Source organism: Aulonocara sp. 'chitande type north' Nkhata Bay, linkage group LG3, assembly GCF_057382095.1.
Source record: "Aulonocara sp. 'chitande type north' Nkhata Bay isolate Kocher_YH1m ecotype deep benthic linkage group LG3, A_spYH_male_GT1.1, whole genome shotgun sequence".
NCBI classification, from domain to species: Eukaryota; Metazoa; Chordata; class Actinopteri; order Cichliformes; family Cichlidae; genus Aulonocara; species Aulonocara sp. 'chitande type north' Nkhata Bay.
The window spans coordinates 73,474,457-73,488,981 of record NC_141346.1 but is presented as its reverse complement, the minus strand read 5'-3'; the positions used below and the strand labels follow the sequence as shown (position 1 = coordinate 73,488,981).

Genomic DNA, 14,525 nt, shown 5'->3' with positions numbered 1-14,525 from the left:
CTCGCCATCCCACCATCAACACCGTTACAAATTCAGAGAGCACACAGAGTGTTATCATTACTCCCTCCGGACGGCTCCCAACCCAGATCGATCCTGGTAAAATTCCTGTGCTTCACGGTTAAAGAAGAAGTGCTGAGGCTCGCTTGGCAAAAGAAAGGTTTTATGCTGAATTCCAGCAAGATCAACCTCGACCACGATTACCCCCCTGAGATCATGGCTATGAGGAAGGAGTATGCAGAGGCACGAAAGGTCCTAAAAGAGAAGAATGTACGGTTTAGGACCCTCTACTCAGCGCGCCTTAAGGTTTTTTTCGAAGAAGGAGTGAAAACCTACAACACGGTGGAGGAGGCAACGGCTGACCTGGCGAGTCGGGGCCTGCCGGTAAAGGTGATTACACCACCGGCAACCCCCAGAGAAAAACTACAAAGATGCCCGCTGTGGCGGGGAGTTGGTGGTCGGCGTCTGCGTCAGATCCGAGGAGCTGCGGGATATAGAGAGAAGCTGCAAGTATACAGACGTGAAGAGAACGAATTTAATGTTATGTATTAGCTATGGACAACATGGTGAAATATGGTTACTGTCGAGCTAAAATGGGTGGGGCTTCTCGTGCTGTGAGTGACGTCGCAGTGGAAAGCCCCCTAACTCAGGGAGTAATAAGGGGTTTCCCTTCAAGTTGTGAGGGTGTCAGTGGAAGTGCTCCACTGTCAGAAGCCAGCTTAGGAGCTTTCAAGCTCCAGTTATGTTCAAATGTTTTCAGTTCATTCCTAACTTTTTTCACTTGTTACTGTTTTAAGAGGGGGTTGCCTGCTGCTATTGAGTTTATGCGCTGTGGTAACTTAATATATCTTTATGGGAAGTGAGTCAGTGAAAGTAATCTCTTTTAATGTTAACGGGGTTCTGAACGTGATTAAGATGAATAAGATACTGTCCAAACTAAGGAAGGAGAAGGCCCAGATTGCATTACTTCAGGAGACACACATGAACCAAGTAGATCACTTGAGATTGAAAAGAAAGGGTTTTAAATATGTATTCTCCTCTTCCGTTAAGTCCAAACACAAGAGGGGTGTGGCTACACTTATCTCTGGTACACTTAACTATGAACATATCTAAGAACTCTGTGACGAGGAAGGCAGATTGGTTAGAATAACAGAATGGATAGAGGGGTCTGAAATCACAATTTTAAATGTTTATGCTCCCCCCGGGAGCGATTGGCTATTCTATAGGAATAGGTTTGATTTATTGCTGGATTCTCAGGGGATAGTTGTCTGTGGGGGGGTTTTAACTTTAGACTTGACCCTAAACTAGACTCCTCCTCCCCAACCAACCAGGTAACAGCACTTACTAGAAAAGTCAATTCCTATATGGTAGAGATGGGGATAATAGATGTATGGTGGGACCGCTACGCATCTACCAGAAATTTCACTCATTACTCTGGTTCCTTTAAAGTGTATGCAAGGCTGGACTACTTTTTTATGTTTAAAGTTGATAGGTTTAGGGTCAAAGACTGTGACATATTAACAAGAGATCTATCTGACCACAGTCCTATCTCTCTATCTTTGCAGGTGGCTAGGAAAAAATGTACCACACTGTGGAAATTGTTATCGCACCTTAATGATCCTGCCATAGTTTCCAAATTAAAGGTAGACATTAAAGAATTTCTAGATGTTAATGACACAGGAGAGGTATCTCCAGCTATTCTTTGGGATATGCTCAAAGCGGTAATGAGAGGTACATTAATTTCTATCGCCTCCCACTTAAAGAGAATCAAAGGGCAAAAATTAGCAGAACTACAGGCAAATTTAAAGTTGAAAGAACAGGAAGACATAAACACCGCAAATCCTACTCTGAAGCAGGATATCAGGAAAATACAGGATGAAATTAATGATATTTACACCCAGGAGGCCCAAAATAACTTAATTTTTTTGAGGCAAATATACTATGAGACAGGAGGGAAATCTGCAAAATATCTGGCACATAAATAACGCAAACAACTAGAGGAAAGTACGATATACCAAATCAAGGACCCCAAGACTAATATTCTGGAATCAAAATTAGAAGACATTCAGAAATGTTTTGAGACCTTCTTTAGGGAGCTGTACTCACAGCCCAATGCTACAGAGGAGAATTGTACTGATGCCTTTCTTAGCTCTCTAGAATTACCTTCACTCCCGTCTCTCAAAAATGAGCTTCTAACACATCCCATTTTAGTGGAAGAAATTAATGCTTTTTCCAGATTAAAACCAGGTAAGGCAGTTGGGCCGGACGGGTTCAGTTCTCAGTGGTATCGCACCCTGAGGGCAGATCTAGTCCCCACATTGCTGAAGTCATTTAACTACATCCTACAGGAGGGAGAAATCCCACCCTCCTGGAGGGAGGCAACTATTTCAATTATCCCAAAAGAGGGGAAAGATAAACGAGAATGTGGAAACTATCGACCAATCAGTGTCCTTAACTTGGATTACAAACTATTTACTTCTATTCTTGCTCGTAGACTGGAGAAGTTTTTACCTGACCTCATCGATTTAGATCAGACTGGTTTCATTCACTATAGACAAACAACTGACAACATTAGGAGAATATTACACATCTCTGCTCAAATACAAAAGAACAAAACTCAATCAATGATAGGAAGCTTGGACGCTGAGAAAGCCTTCGACTCGGTCAGATGGGTATTTCTGTATAAGGTTCTGGGGAAGTTTGGCTTTCATGACAAGTTTATTAGAGTAATCCAAGGTCTGTTTGCTCGACCCTCAGCCCGTATTAAGGTGAATGGTGATCTCTCCAAGCCCTTTGCTCTGGAACATGGCTGTAGGCAGGGTTGTGCAATCAAACCACTTCTCTTTGATTTATTCATAGAAACATTAGGCCAAGCGATTAGACAAAATCATAACATTAGGGGTGTTGCATTGTCAGGAGTTGAACATAAAGTGGTAATGTTCGCCGATGATGTACTGGTCTGCCTGGAGGAGCCAGAGAGGTCTTTTAGTGAGTTGATGTCTACTTTAAGTGATTTGGGGAAGTTATCTGGTTATAAGGTCAATATTTCAAAAACACAGGTGATGACTTTAAATTATACAGCTTCTGCAGCTTTACGTAGGAAATTTAAAGTAAATTGGGATAATGAGAAAATTAAGTACCTGGGAATATATTTGACTGCGGACCTCTCGGGGCTCTTTCAGGCAAACTACGAGCCAATATCTGCAAGTATAAAAGCTGATCTGCACAGATGGAATCTGGTCCCCTTCATGAGTCTCAGCTCCCAGGTAACTTTTAAAGCATGGATATCCTGTGGCCTTACAACATTCCTCTCTCTTACTCATAGAAATATTGTGCTCAGATTTGAGACCTTACAGGACAACCTGACAAAATACAACTTTCATAGATACTTACAGCTGAGATCATATATTGATCATGAATGCCAACTTCAATGATGCTGAGTCGCATTTTTTCCTCATCCTGAAAAATGCCACAACCATGACCCCTACTAAATCTATTTCTAAACTATACAAAGCCCTCTCTAGTGCCAGCAAGGATAACACTTTATACACTAAGGATAAATGGGAAAGGGAATCAGGGATTGCTATTTCTGTGGGGGAGTGGGAAAATGTTTTGTACTGCCAGTGGTCCACGTCCAGTTCTATGAGCTGGAAGGAACATGGCTGGAAGAATATTATTAGGTACTTCAAGACTCCATATCAGGAGAGGTACAAAGGGGCTTATATGCAATGCTGGAGACAATGCGGCTCGACTGTTGCTAACCATTTTCATGTCTTTTGGGACTGTCCCAAGTTAAAAAACGTTCAGGTCTCCTTAAGTGCAGTCTTTAACGTTCAAATACCTTTAGATTTTAAGGTTTTATACATGGGTTTGGTCCCCTTTCTGGAATGTAGGAGTGAGATTAAGTTGGTGCAATTACTCTTGGTGGCAAGTAAAAAAACAATTACTAGAAGATGGTTAAGCCCAGCCCAGCCTACCCTAGACGACTGGTTTGGGATCATTTTAGAGATATTTAGGATGGAAAAACTTACATATCTGTTAAGAAATCAAAAAGCCAAAATCTACCAAAGTTGGAACAATTGGATCCAATTCATCACCCCCACGAGGGCTGACTTCACTTGATCTCACTATTACTTGGTTGTTTTTTGTTTGATTTTTTTTACATTTACTTCTATTACTATTGCTTGTTTATTTACTTATTTGTTCACAATGATTGCAGCATGGGCACCCCTCCCAGTTTGTGTTTATAGTTCCATGTAATGTGTTCTATATATCTCCTTTGGGAGAGCATGCGAGCAACTGTCCTAGTAATAGCTAGTGGAGGTTAATATGCACCCACTGATCACTTTGTTTACTGATCACTTGTCCAATCCAAATAAAGATATAATTAAAAAAAAACATTTTATTCAAGTTCATCCATATGATGTTGTATCTTAGTATGTTAAGGTTTCATCAAAAATAAAAAGATGGCATGTAATATAATAACAAACTTTACATAAGTATTATAGATTATCTTTTGTTTTTCAGACTGGGTGGCTGTAACCTGTCAGAGAGAAGCTGTGAAGCTCTGTGCTCAGTCCTCAGCTCCCAGTCCTCCAGTCTGAGAGAGCTGGACCTGAGTAACTCTGACCTGCAGGATTCAGGAGTGAAGCTTCTGTCTGCTGGACTAAAGAGTTCACAGTGTGCAGTGGAAACTCTCAGGTCAGGATTCAAACGTTAACACATATGATCATTTAAAATGTGAATTATATTATTGATTGACTTATCTATAGAGCTTTTAGCTAAACTTATATTTATATTTGAGTGGATTATTAGACTGAATTACTGTGTAAAATTTGTCACAGTCATACGATTTTGTTTATTTTTTATTTTTAATTCATGTACTGGCCATTTTACATAAATTTGGCTAATCTTCTACAATATATACATTTGATTTCGTTAGGAACAAAATGTTCAAATTACATATTTTGCTGGATATTGGGTATTAATGAAATTATTATGTCTTTAATGACACCACATTTCCATATGTAGGAGGTTACTGGTGGTATTGCTTCAGTGTTTGAGTTTTCCTTGCAAAGAAACATCTGGAATTTAACAATACATGTTTTAAAGCTGTTTTCTCCAAAGGGATTTGTATTAGTGATGGTAAATTTGATTCTTTTTACCGAATCGAGTTTAAATGAGTCACTCACCAAAATGAATCGGGTTTTTTCATTTGAGTCTCTGAGTCAGTTGCCCAGAGAGTGCCAAAAATGTACTTTTTCTCTCAAACTTAATTTGTTTTTATTTTCATGTAAATCCTACTGCTACGATGAGTGACTGAAAAATAAAAACAACTATTTTATAGAGCAAAAAAGAATAAGATTTCTAAATTGGACATTTATTTTTGTTTATGTTATTAGTATTTCCTCTTTATCATCTTTGCACAAAAACAAAGTGTAGACTGAATGTTATATTGCATCAGTCAGACTATCAGGCTTCATCTCAGATGAAGGAGTGACTCTTCCGTGGTAACAAACTGTGAGTTTCAGCAGCTGAGAGGCAGGAGGGAAGGGTGAGTGAGTGGTCTTGATGCATTCTCAGTCTAGACTAGACTAGAAAGAGGGGCGCTGCTCTTGTGGCGACCAGCAGGTTGTCTCTCTCTGTCAGTGTCAGTGTTTTAACTTATTTTATTTCATTCTTTTATTCCTTTATATATATATATTTTTTTGCCTGAGGAAATTCTATAGCATCGGCTTGTGCTTTGTGGAACTTCTTTTAACGAAGATGGGTTTTTTATTTCGCATGATTTTATTGGCAATCCTGACGGTTGTTTGGAGTCATTCCTTTACCATCAATAATCCTGGCTAATGTGCAGTCTCTGAGGAGTAAATTGGATGAACTGCATTTGAATGTCGCACACTTGCGTGGCTACAGGGATACATGTCTAATGGCATTCACAGAGACTTGGCTCAAGGACTCTGACCCTGATTGTTCTCTGGAACTAAATGGCTTCGGGTTTCCCATACGTTTGGATCGAGACCCCGGAGCTACCCAGAAATCTCAAGGAGGAGTGTGTTTGTATATAAATCAGAAATGGTGTAAAAATGTGACCGTTCGTAGACAAGTGTGTCTGCCTGACATTGAGCTCCTCTCTGTGTCTTTGAGGCCGTTTTATCTGCCGAGGGAATTCCCACAGATCAACGTCACCGTTGTTTACATCCACCCTAAAGCGAATCCTAAGAATGCGACTGACACCATCTCCATTTTTTTCCTAATAACAAACCATGGTCTTCAAAAGGTCTTATGAGGCTGATTCATGAAAGGAAAAAAGCTTTTATTGAAGGGAATATCTTGAAAGTTAGAGAAATTAGGAAGGAGATCAGATCAGAAATTAAAAAAGCCAAAGTAAAATACAAGGATAAGGTAGAGGCGGAGATGGGTAGCAATAACTTAAGGGTGGCCTGGGCAGGCATGAAACACATGACTGGTCACTGTTACAGTGACTGTAATAAGATAAGTCTTCCTGGTTTTAGTTCAGACTCTCAGTTAGCAAGTAGAGAAGCTTATAGACCCTCTACAATTTGCATACAGGCCTCGTAGACGTGTTGATGATGCAGTGGTCACTCTGTTGAACTTCCTTTATCGCCATCTTGATGGCGCCAAAGCTCATGCTCAGCTCTTATTTATTGATTTTTCTTCAGCTTTTAATACTATCCAGCCACATCTTTTAGCTGATAAACTTCTTAACCAGTTTACACTTGATCTTAATCTCGTTGGTTGGGTTTTAGACTTTTTAACTGACAGATCTCAGTGTGTGAGAGTGAACGGCTGTTTTTCCAAACAGCTGAACTCTTCCACTGGCTCACCACAAGGTTGTTGTCTCTCTCCTCTACTGTATATTTTGTACACTAATGACTGTCGCAGTACACAGGCCAACAGGCATTTCATTAAATACGCAGATGACACAGTCATTGTAAGCCTCCTTCATGGTGAAGAGGATTCCCATGGGCCTGTTGTGGATGAGTTTGTTTCGTGGTGTGATCAGTCCTTCTTAATGATCAGCACCTTGAAAACCAAGGACATGGTTATTGACTTCAGGGAGACATCCCCTCATCCTGCGCTAACAGTGGTAAATGTGCAGCCATTGAACTGGTGGACAGTTATAAGTATTTGGGGGTTGTTCTTGATAAAGCTCTGTGCTTTGAGTCACATCTTGCTGCTACAGTGAAAAAGGTTCAACAAAGACTTTTTAAGGAGGTTGAGAGGTTTCAATGTTTCATCTGCAATGATGACTCTTTTTTATAAAAGTTTTATTGAATCTGTTTTAACTTTCTGTATCATTGCTTGGTACGGTAATATGTCTCTGAATAATAAGACCAGACTTAACAACCTGGTTAAAGTGGCTGGTAAGATTTCAGGGAGGTCTCAGGTCCAGCTTGTGGACTTTTATAACAGGCAGGTGCTGAGGAAGGCGACCTCTGTCATGTTGTGTTCAGATCATCCTCTCTTTAATGATTTTCAACTGCTTCCATCAGGTCGTCGTTATAAAGTGCCTGCAGTGAAGACAAAGAGACATAGATTGTCTTTTGTACCTACTGCTATTATCATAGTTAATAACACTGAACCATATGTGTTGTTGCCATTGCACATTGTACTTTTTTGATGAAAAATCTAGGTTGTTTTCTCAGGCTTATATTATATTATATTATTTTGGAGTGTGTATGTGATGTGTTGGTTGCCTGTTTGTTTGTTTGTACGGACATCTACAACTATATGTAAAAATACAAAACAAAACAATTTTCAATTTGTTCTAGTTTATTGCACTTTTTGCTGTATATGTATATATGTATATGTAGTTACTATGGACTGAATGCATACATATTATTAAAATTTGGGCTATAACGGTTGTATTGATGTATAGCAACTTGAACTGCTCCCCAAAATGGCACTACAGCAGTGGTTCCCAAACTTTTTTTGCTGGGCCCCCCTTTGTTTTACACGAAAAACGTTCGCCTCCCCCCCGGCGCGTGAACAGCACGCACACGCACTAACACATCCTCCAACCACACACGCCCATATTTTGCTCCATTGCGGTTTATTTCACACCTCAAACATTTAGTAAACAATTAAGCAAATACAAGTAATCTGCAATAAATTACAGGTAGTAAGAAAATAAACTACTAAATCTTTTACGCTACGTCCGCACCTACACTGGTATTTTTGAAAACGCAGCTGTTTCATCCAAACAGTGTTTCAAATCACCAAAAACTGAGATTTTTTTAAAACTCCTTTTTTGCGGACGAGGAATACAGAGTTCATCTGGCAACGTCAAAGGTTGCGCCTTTTTTCACGTCACGTTATTGTTTATGTGAGATGAATTGCAGAATGGCAGACAGAGACAAAATACTGTTACTCTGAGTATCTGCAGGTTTCACACGCAGTTACTGTCCCTCCATTTACAAAGGCGTCACGGGTAGTTGTTTTTTCTTCTTCTGTAATACTAATCAACATTGCATCAGTACATTTTCAAAAAATGCCTCTCTGTGCAAAATGGGTTCAAAAACATAAACAGCTGTGGGATCCTGTTTGTCTGTGATTTGAATCGAGGGAACAAATCGTGGCAGGATCAGCCTGATGTTATTTGTATCCCGCTGTAACTTTACTCTATAAAGAGCAAACATCTCCAAAATGTCAGGAGTAGTTAGTCACTACAACAAGTGTTTGTGAACTAAAAATTAAGAATGTGGGATCCTGTTTGTCCATGATTGGAAGAGCCCAGCGCTGCTCCCGACGCAGGGACCTACCTCAGCACCTGTGCAGGTGAAGCCAAAGGGCAGATTTGCTTCACCATATTTTCTAGTCTTTGGCTTAGAGTGAAGTTGGTTTGGAAACATATTCAGCGATGCTTCATCTCCTGCTTTGCGTTTCTGTGGGCGCCCCGTGCTAGCAGTGTCCAAGCGTTTTGTCCCCCCCCCTTTTCATACCGCGCCCCCCCTGCCATGGCTCTGCGCCCCCCCTAGGGGGCGGGCACCACAGTTTGGGAAGGTCTGCACTACAGCATGTAAAAATCTAAAGATAAGCTCTGGCAGACTTGGTTCTATGGTAGGTCTTAAAGGGTTTAACATCAAAGATTCAGTGGAGAGCTACTGTAACAGCTGAACAGAAAAACTCTTCCTCCCCTGGTGTGCTACTCTTCACAACCCGCAGGACTTTCACCCTCAAGAGATGGAAAAGGGGAACGAGGGCCGACGTCCAGGTGAAACTGAGAAGCTACCAGAGGCTAGCTTCTTGGCTGTGGGGAGAATCCTGGTGCCTGCGTCCACTTCCTCTCCTGACATTTAGTTAATATGTTACGCCGGTGACTGGGACCTGGGCTCTGTGGCTCAGAAGCAGTTTTTCTCACGGTGTGTCCGTCAAACGTTCACTGTTTTTATTGATAACAGCTATGTCTGCTCATCGATCATTGCTTCCCCCAGCTCTGGAGTCGCTGCCCTGCCCAGCAGGTCCACAGGTCTGCATTGTCTTTATTTCAAGTGCCGCTGCAGTCAGCTGTTGATTTTGCAGATCGACCGTCATCAACTCGGTTGGCCCCGCTTAACGTTCGCTCCATAACAAACAAATCATTTATTCTAAGCGATCTCTTTATTAAAGAGTCTCTAGATTTCATGTGTCTGACTGAGACGTGGCAGCAAAATAAGAATTATGTCCAATGTTCCCTCTAATGTTTCATGTGTCTGAGCGAACACACAAACTCCCTGAGCGGTCCCTTGGATCACTGGATCACGTTGTCATTAACGTGGCTTCACTCTACATCAACCAAAACACCGGTGTCGGCACATGAGGACGCTGTCATAGCCCGTCAGCGACGTTGATTAGCTGCGTATATACGAATGTGAATCATTGGCTGGACTATGGGATAAGGCGGCATCGTTCTAAATACTGGAGCAGCCAGTCACCGACTAACACTGCAAAGCAGAATTGTTAACGTATTTATTTTAATTTCAATTCAGGTTAGATATCTTTTTGTGCGCAATGCAGATACTCTGTGTGCAGAGAGCGTGTCAGCGGATTGCGCCCGTGCGCAGCTTAGAGGGAACATTGATTATGTCCACTTGAATGAAATCTGCCCGGCTGGCTGCTCCGTCATCTGAACTCCGCGTCTTTTAGGACGTGGTGGAGGACTCGCTGTTGTTTACCAGGACAGATTCACATGCAGTCTGATGACCTCGGACTCCTTTTCTGCATTTGAGTCACAGATGATGGTCAGTTCTCTAAAAACCAGTTATTGTATTTTATTCTACCTGATGGGGTCTTTCTAACTGAATTTAATGACCTTCTGACATCCATCATTTCATTGGAGAAGGTTGGGAGATTTGAGCCGTCATATTGATGAAGCATCCTGTAACACTGCTGCTGAGCTCATCACTGTCACTGAGTCTTTTAACTTTAGGCAGCATGTTTCTGGCCCCACACATACAAAGGGTCACACACTGGATCTTGTTTTCTCCCTGGGTTTAAATATACATGATGTATGTGTGGAGGATGTCCATGTGAGTGACCATAGCTGCATATTTTTTAACTTATTATTTTACTTGGATCCTTCATCTCCTAAACTGATGATCCAAAGGCGGATTATAAACCAAGATGCTGCTGGAAGGTTCTCTACCATGTTTGACCCTCGCATGGCTCGTAGTGACCTCGACTCACGTATTTTATCCTTTAATGATCAATGCAAGTTGTTGGAAAGCCCACTGATAACATGTTTACATGGCTAAAATGTTATGGCTCATTCATTGATAGTATTTTCGCCATAGAAATTGTTATGTCCTATATTGTTGAACCCACCATGTCTATGCTGATGCTCTTTGAACGCACCGCATACGTACTCGAGGCCATGCAGTGGCTGCTAGTCTGTGTTCTCAGTATTTTTATGTGTCAGTTCCAGTTTTAGAGCTCTAAAGTGCAGCTATCGTGTTAGGAATATGTTAGGAATAGACAGTAACACTGAGCACACTGAGGTCAAATCTTTATTTTACCACTCGCTGCATTCTTGATGTTCATGTTCTTCTCTTTCCCCTCACCCTGCAACCAGTCATGGTAGATGCTCCTCCTGGAGCCTGTTTTCACTGGGAGGATCTTTGTGTCAAAGGGAGATCTTCTTCCCACCATCACCAAGTGCTGCTCACACTGGTGGCGGTTACCTTACACTGTTAAACAGCTTCAGATGACTGTTGTTGTCTGCTGGGTATTGTCACTTATAAATAAAGTTACAATGGATGGATAGATGTTATTGTGACAAAGAGAAAACAACTGTTGACAGATAGATTGTTGTTTTGTGTGTCTGCAGTCTGTCAGGCTGTCTGATCACAGAGGAAGGCTGTACTTCTCTGGCCTCCGCTCTGACCTCCAACCCCTCCCATCTGAGAGAGCTGGACCTGAGCTACAATCATCCAGGTGACTCAGGAATGAAGCTGCTGTTGGCTGGACTGAAGGATCCAGGCTGGAGACTGGACACTCTCAGGTATGGAGAGAAAATCTGATAGAGGAGGAAGAGCTGGAAACATTTCCCGTGTCTTTCACTCACTTCCTGTTTGTTTCCTGCAGATGACACATGAACAATCACACATGCAGGAATATTTTCAGGGACAGACACACTAGTCTAGCTGGATAGTTCATGGATATTTATGTAGGGGTCTCCAAGGAGTCTGTTTGCAGGAACATTTAGGTCACAGGTGTACCTGATATAGATACCAGTGTACCTAATAAAGTGTCAGCTAACATTTGGAAATGGAAGCTTAAATAATGACAAACTGTACATTCACAGCTGAATTCACAATAAATTTGTTCTGAAGTGCACATTTTTCTGTTATTGTTCTCAAACAACAGAATGAGAATGAAATATTGATTCTAACAGGGCCCATAAACAGCATTAGCTTAGCAGCATTAGCTTATCAGAGTTTCTATCATGGTCACAGAAATCTTTAACAGAGAAAAGTGGCCTACTTAGCAATAACTGCTCAAGTTGTATAAAGAAAGGGAAAACAGTATTAGCATTAGCTGCTAATGGCAGCTTACTTAGCATAAACTCTTCACATCTTTATAATGCAAGGGAAAGGAGTCACTCATGGAAGCCTATTTAGCATTAACGTCTCACATCATTATAAAACAAGAGAAAAGGGTATTAGCATAAGCTACTAATGCTTATTCACCTCAAATTAGCTTTAGCTGCTAATGGTAGCCTACTTAGCATTAACTCCTCACTAATATAATGCTAATTCATATCAAATTAGCATTAGCTGCTCATATTGTTATAAGGAAAGAGAAAACAATATTAGCATTAGCTACTAATAGTTATTCAGCCCTAATTAGAATAAGCCTCTAAAAGCAGCCTACTTAGCATTAACTCCTCACATCGTTGTTACCCAACGGGAAAGAGTATTAGTATTAGCTACTATCATTTTTAATAAGTAAGAGAAAACAGTATTAGCAGTAGCGCATAATGCTAATTCACGTCAAAGTAGCATTAGTTAATAATGGCAGCCTACTTAGCATTAACTGCTCACTAATATAATGCTAATTCACATCAAATTAGCATTAGCTGCTCACATTGTTAAAAGGGAAAACAATAATAGCATTAGCTGCTAATAATTATTCACCTAATTAGAGTTAGCCCCTAATGGCAGCCTAGTTAGCATTAACTCCTGACATCGTTATAATGCAGGGGAAAAAGGTTACCATTATCGGATAATGCTAATTTACATCAAATTAACAATAGTTAATAATGGTAGACTTCGTATCACTAGCTGCTGTCATTCTTACAAAGCAAAGGAAAACAATATGAGCATTAGCTGCTAATGCTTTTTCATCTAAAATTAGCATTAGCAGCTAATGGCAGCCTACTTAGCATTAACTCCTCACTAATATAATGCTAATTCACGTCAAATTTGCATTAGCTGCTAGCATCAGCCTACCTAGCACTAGCTGTTCACATTGTTAAAAGGGAAGAGAAAACGATATTAGCATTAGCTACTAATAATTATTCACCCCTAATTAGAATTAGCAGCTAATGGCAGTATACTTAGCATTAACTCCTCACATTGTTATAATGTGAGGGAAAAGAATTAGCATTATCTAATAATGTTGACCTTGGCCCACTGGAAAAGTTCAGAACTAAAGATTTAGGAGTGTTTCTCGATAGCTCTTTCTCATTTGAGAAACAAACAAATTCTGTTATTAAAACCAGCTGTAAGGTTTATATTGTTGATTGTCATTTATACTTAGAAATATTTACTCATATATGCTTAGAGTTGTATAATCGATTGCATGATGATAGAGGTTTGATCCTCAGTAGTCTGTAAAGACTCTGTATGCCTTCCAGAGTGCTCTGGCATGCACACACCACTTGGGGCCATGAGAGAGGTCGTACCCTCTCTTACTGATTTATGGTGTAGGACAGGGGTCTCAAACTCAATTTAGCTGGGGGCCGCTGCAGGCAGAGTCTGGGTGAGGCTGGGCCGCATTAGGTTTTCCACAAGAAAGGCATGGTTAAAAAATTCCAATCTTCTCAAATCTCTTTATTTTTATTTTTTAACACAAAATATGAAAAATAAATAAACAAATTAAGAATTAATAAGAAAATAAATCAATCTGTAATACATAAATAAAATAATAATAAGATGTTTTTAGTCAGTGAACTTGTGTGTATCTTTCAGGCTTCTATATCTGCTGTATTTAGATTGAAATGTCTGTATTCAGAATCAGAATCAGAATCAGAATGGGTTTATTGCCAGATGTTGAGGTTTACAACATTAGGAAATTGCTGCGGTGCTTCAGTGCAAACAATAAGAATTAAAGTGCTATGTAGAAAGAAAGATATGTGCATGAGATATATACATGAGAATAAGAATTATGAGTGCTACGTAGAAAGATATATAACAGTTCTATAACCTTCTTCTGAACATGAATGGAACACTGTAGAAAATGAACTGTTCTTCTGAACATGGCTTCTCTTGCCTACTCCTTGCTGCTAGAGACCTGGCAGCGTTTCCTCTCGCATAGCCGAGCCAGATTTGGCCTGAGGGAGGAAGCAGTTGCGACCCTCAGTATGTCTTGAAGATGATCATCCGTAAGTCTGGACCTGTACTTGGACTTATTGAAGTTCAAAGTGGAGAAGAGCTTTTGGCACAAGTATGTGCTACCAAAAAGGCACATGGTCCGCTTGAACATTCGGGAAAGCCGAGGGAAACTAGGGCTCAAGTCTCTCAAAAATTGTCCAAGCTTGTCTGCTTTTCCACTCACCTCCCTGAACTTTGCTTTGAGTTCAGAGTTGCACTGCAGCTCAATGAGCTCCATTTGAAGCACAGAAGGGGCATCTTGCACATCAAAGGAGAAGGGGTCCGCAAAAATGTGAAAGGTGGCTCTGTGTGTCTTGAAGTCAGCAAATCTGTGATCAAATTCCTCCTGTAGCCTCAAAATGACATCAACATACTCGTCAGCACTGAATGGTGTGCCTGCATCCACGAGTGCCTTGCATGCTGGGAAATGGC

At 40.7% G+C, this 14,525-nt stretch overlaps 1 protein-coding gene across 1 annotated transcript in view; it reads left to right on the top strand.

Annotated features, from left to right (window-relative positions):
- The window catches only part of LOC147336975 (protein NLRC3-like), a 465,583-nt gene that overhangs the window by 144,735 nt on the left and 306,323 nt on the right, over positions 1–14,525 (top strand). Inside the window, exon 9 of the mRNA XM_086287150.1 lies at positions 4,525–4,698. Coding sequence (XP_086143276.1) covers positions 4,525–4,698 — 174 coding nt within the window. The remainder of the gene's footprint in view (positions 1–4,524; positions 4,699–14,525) is intronic.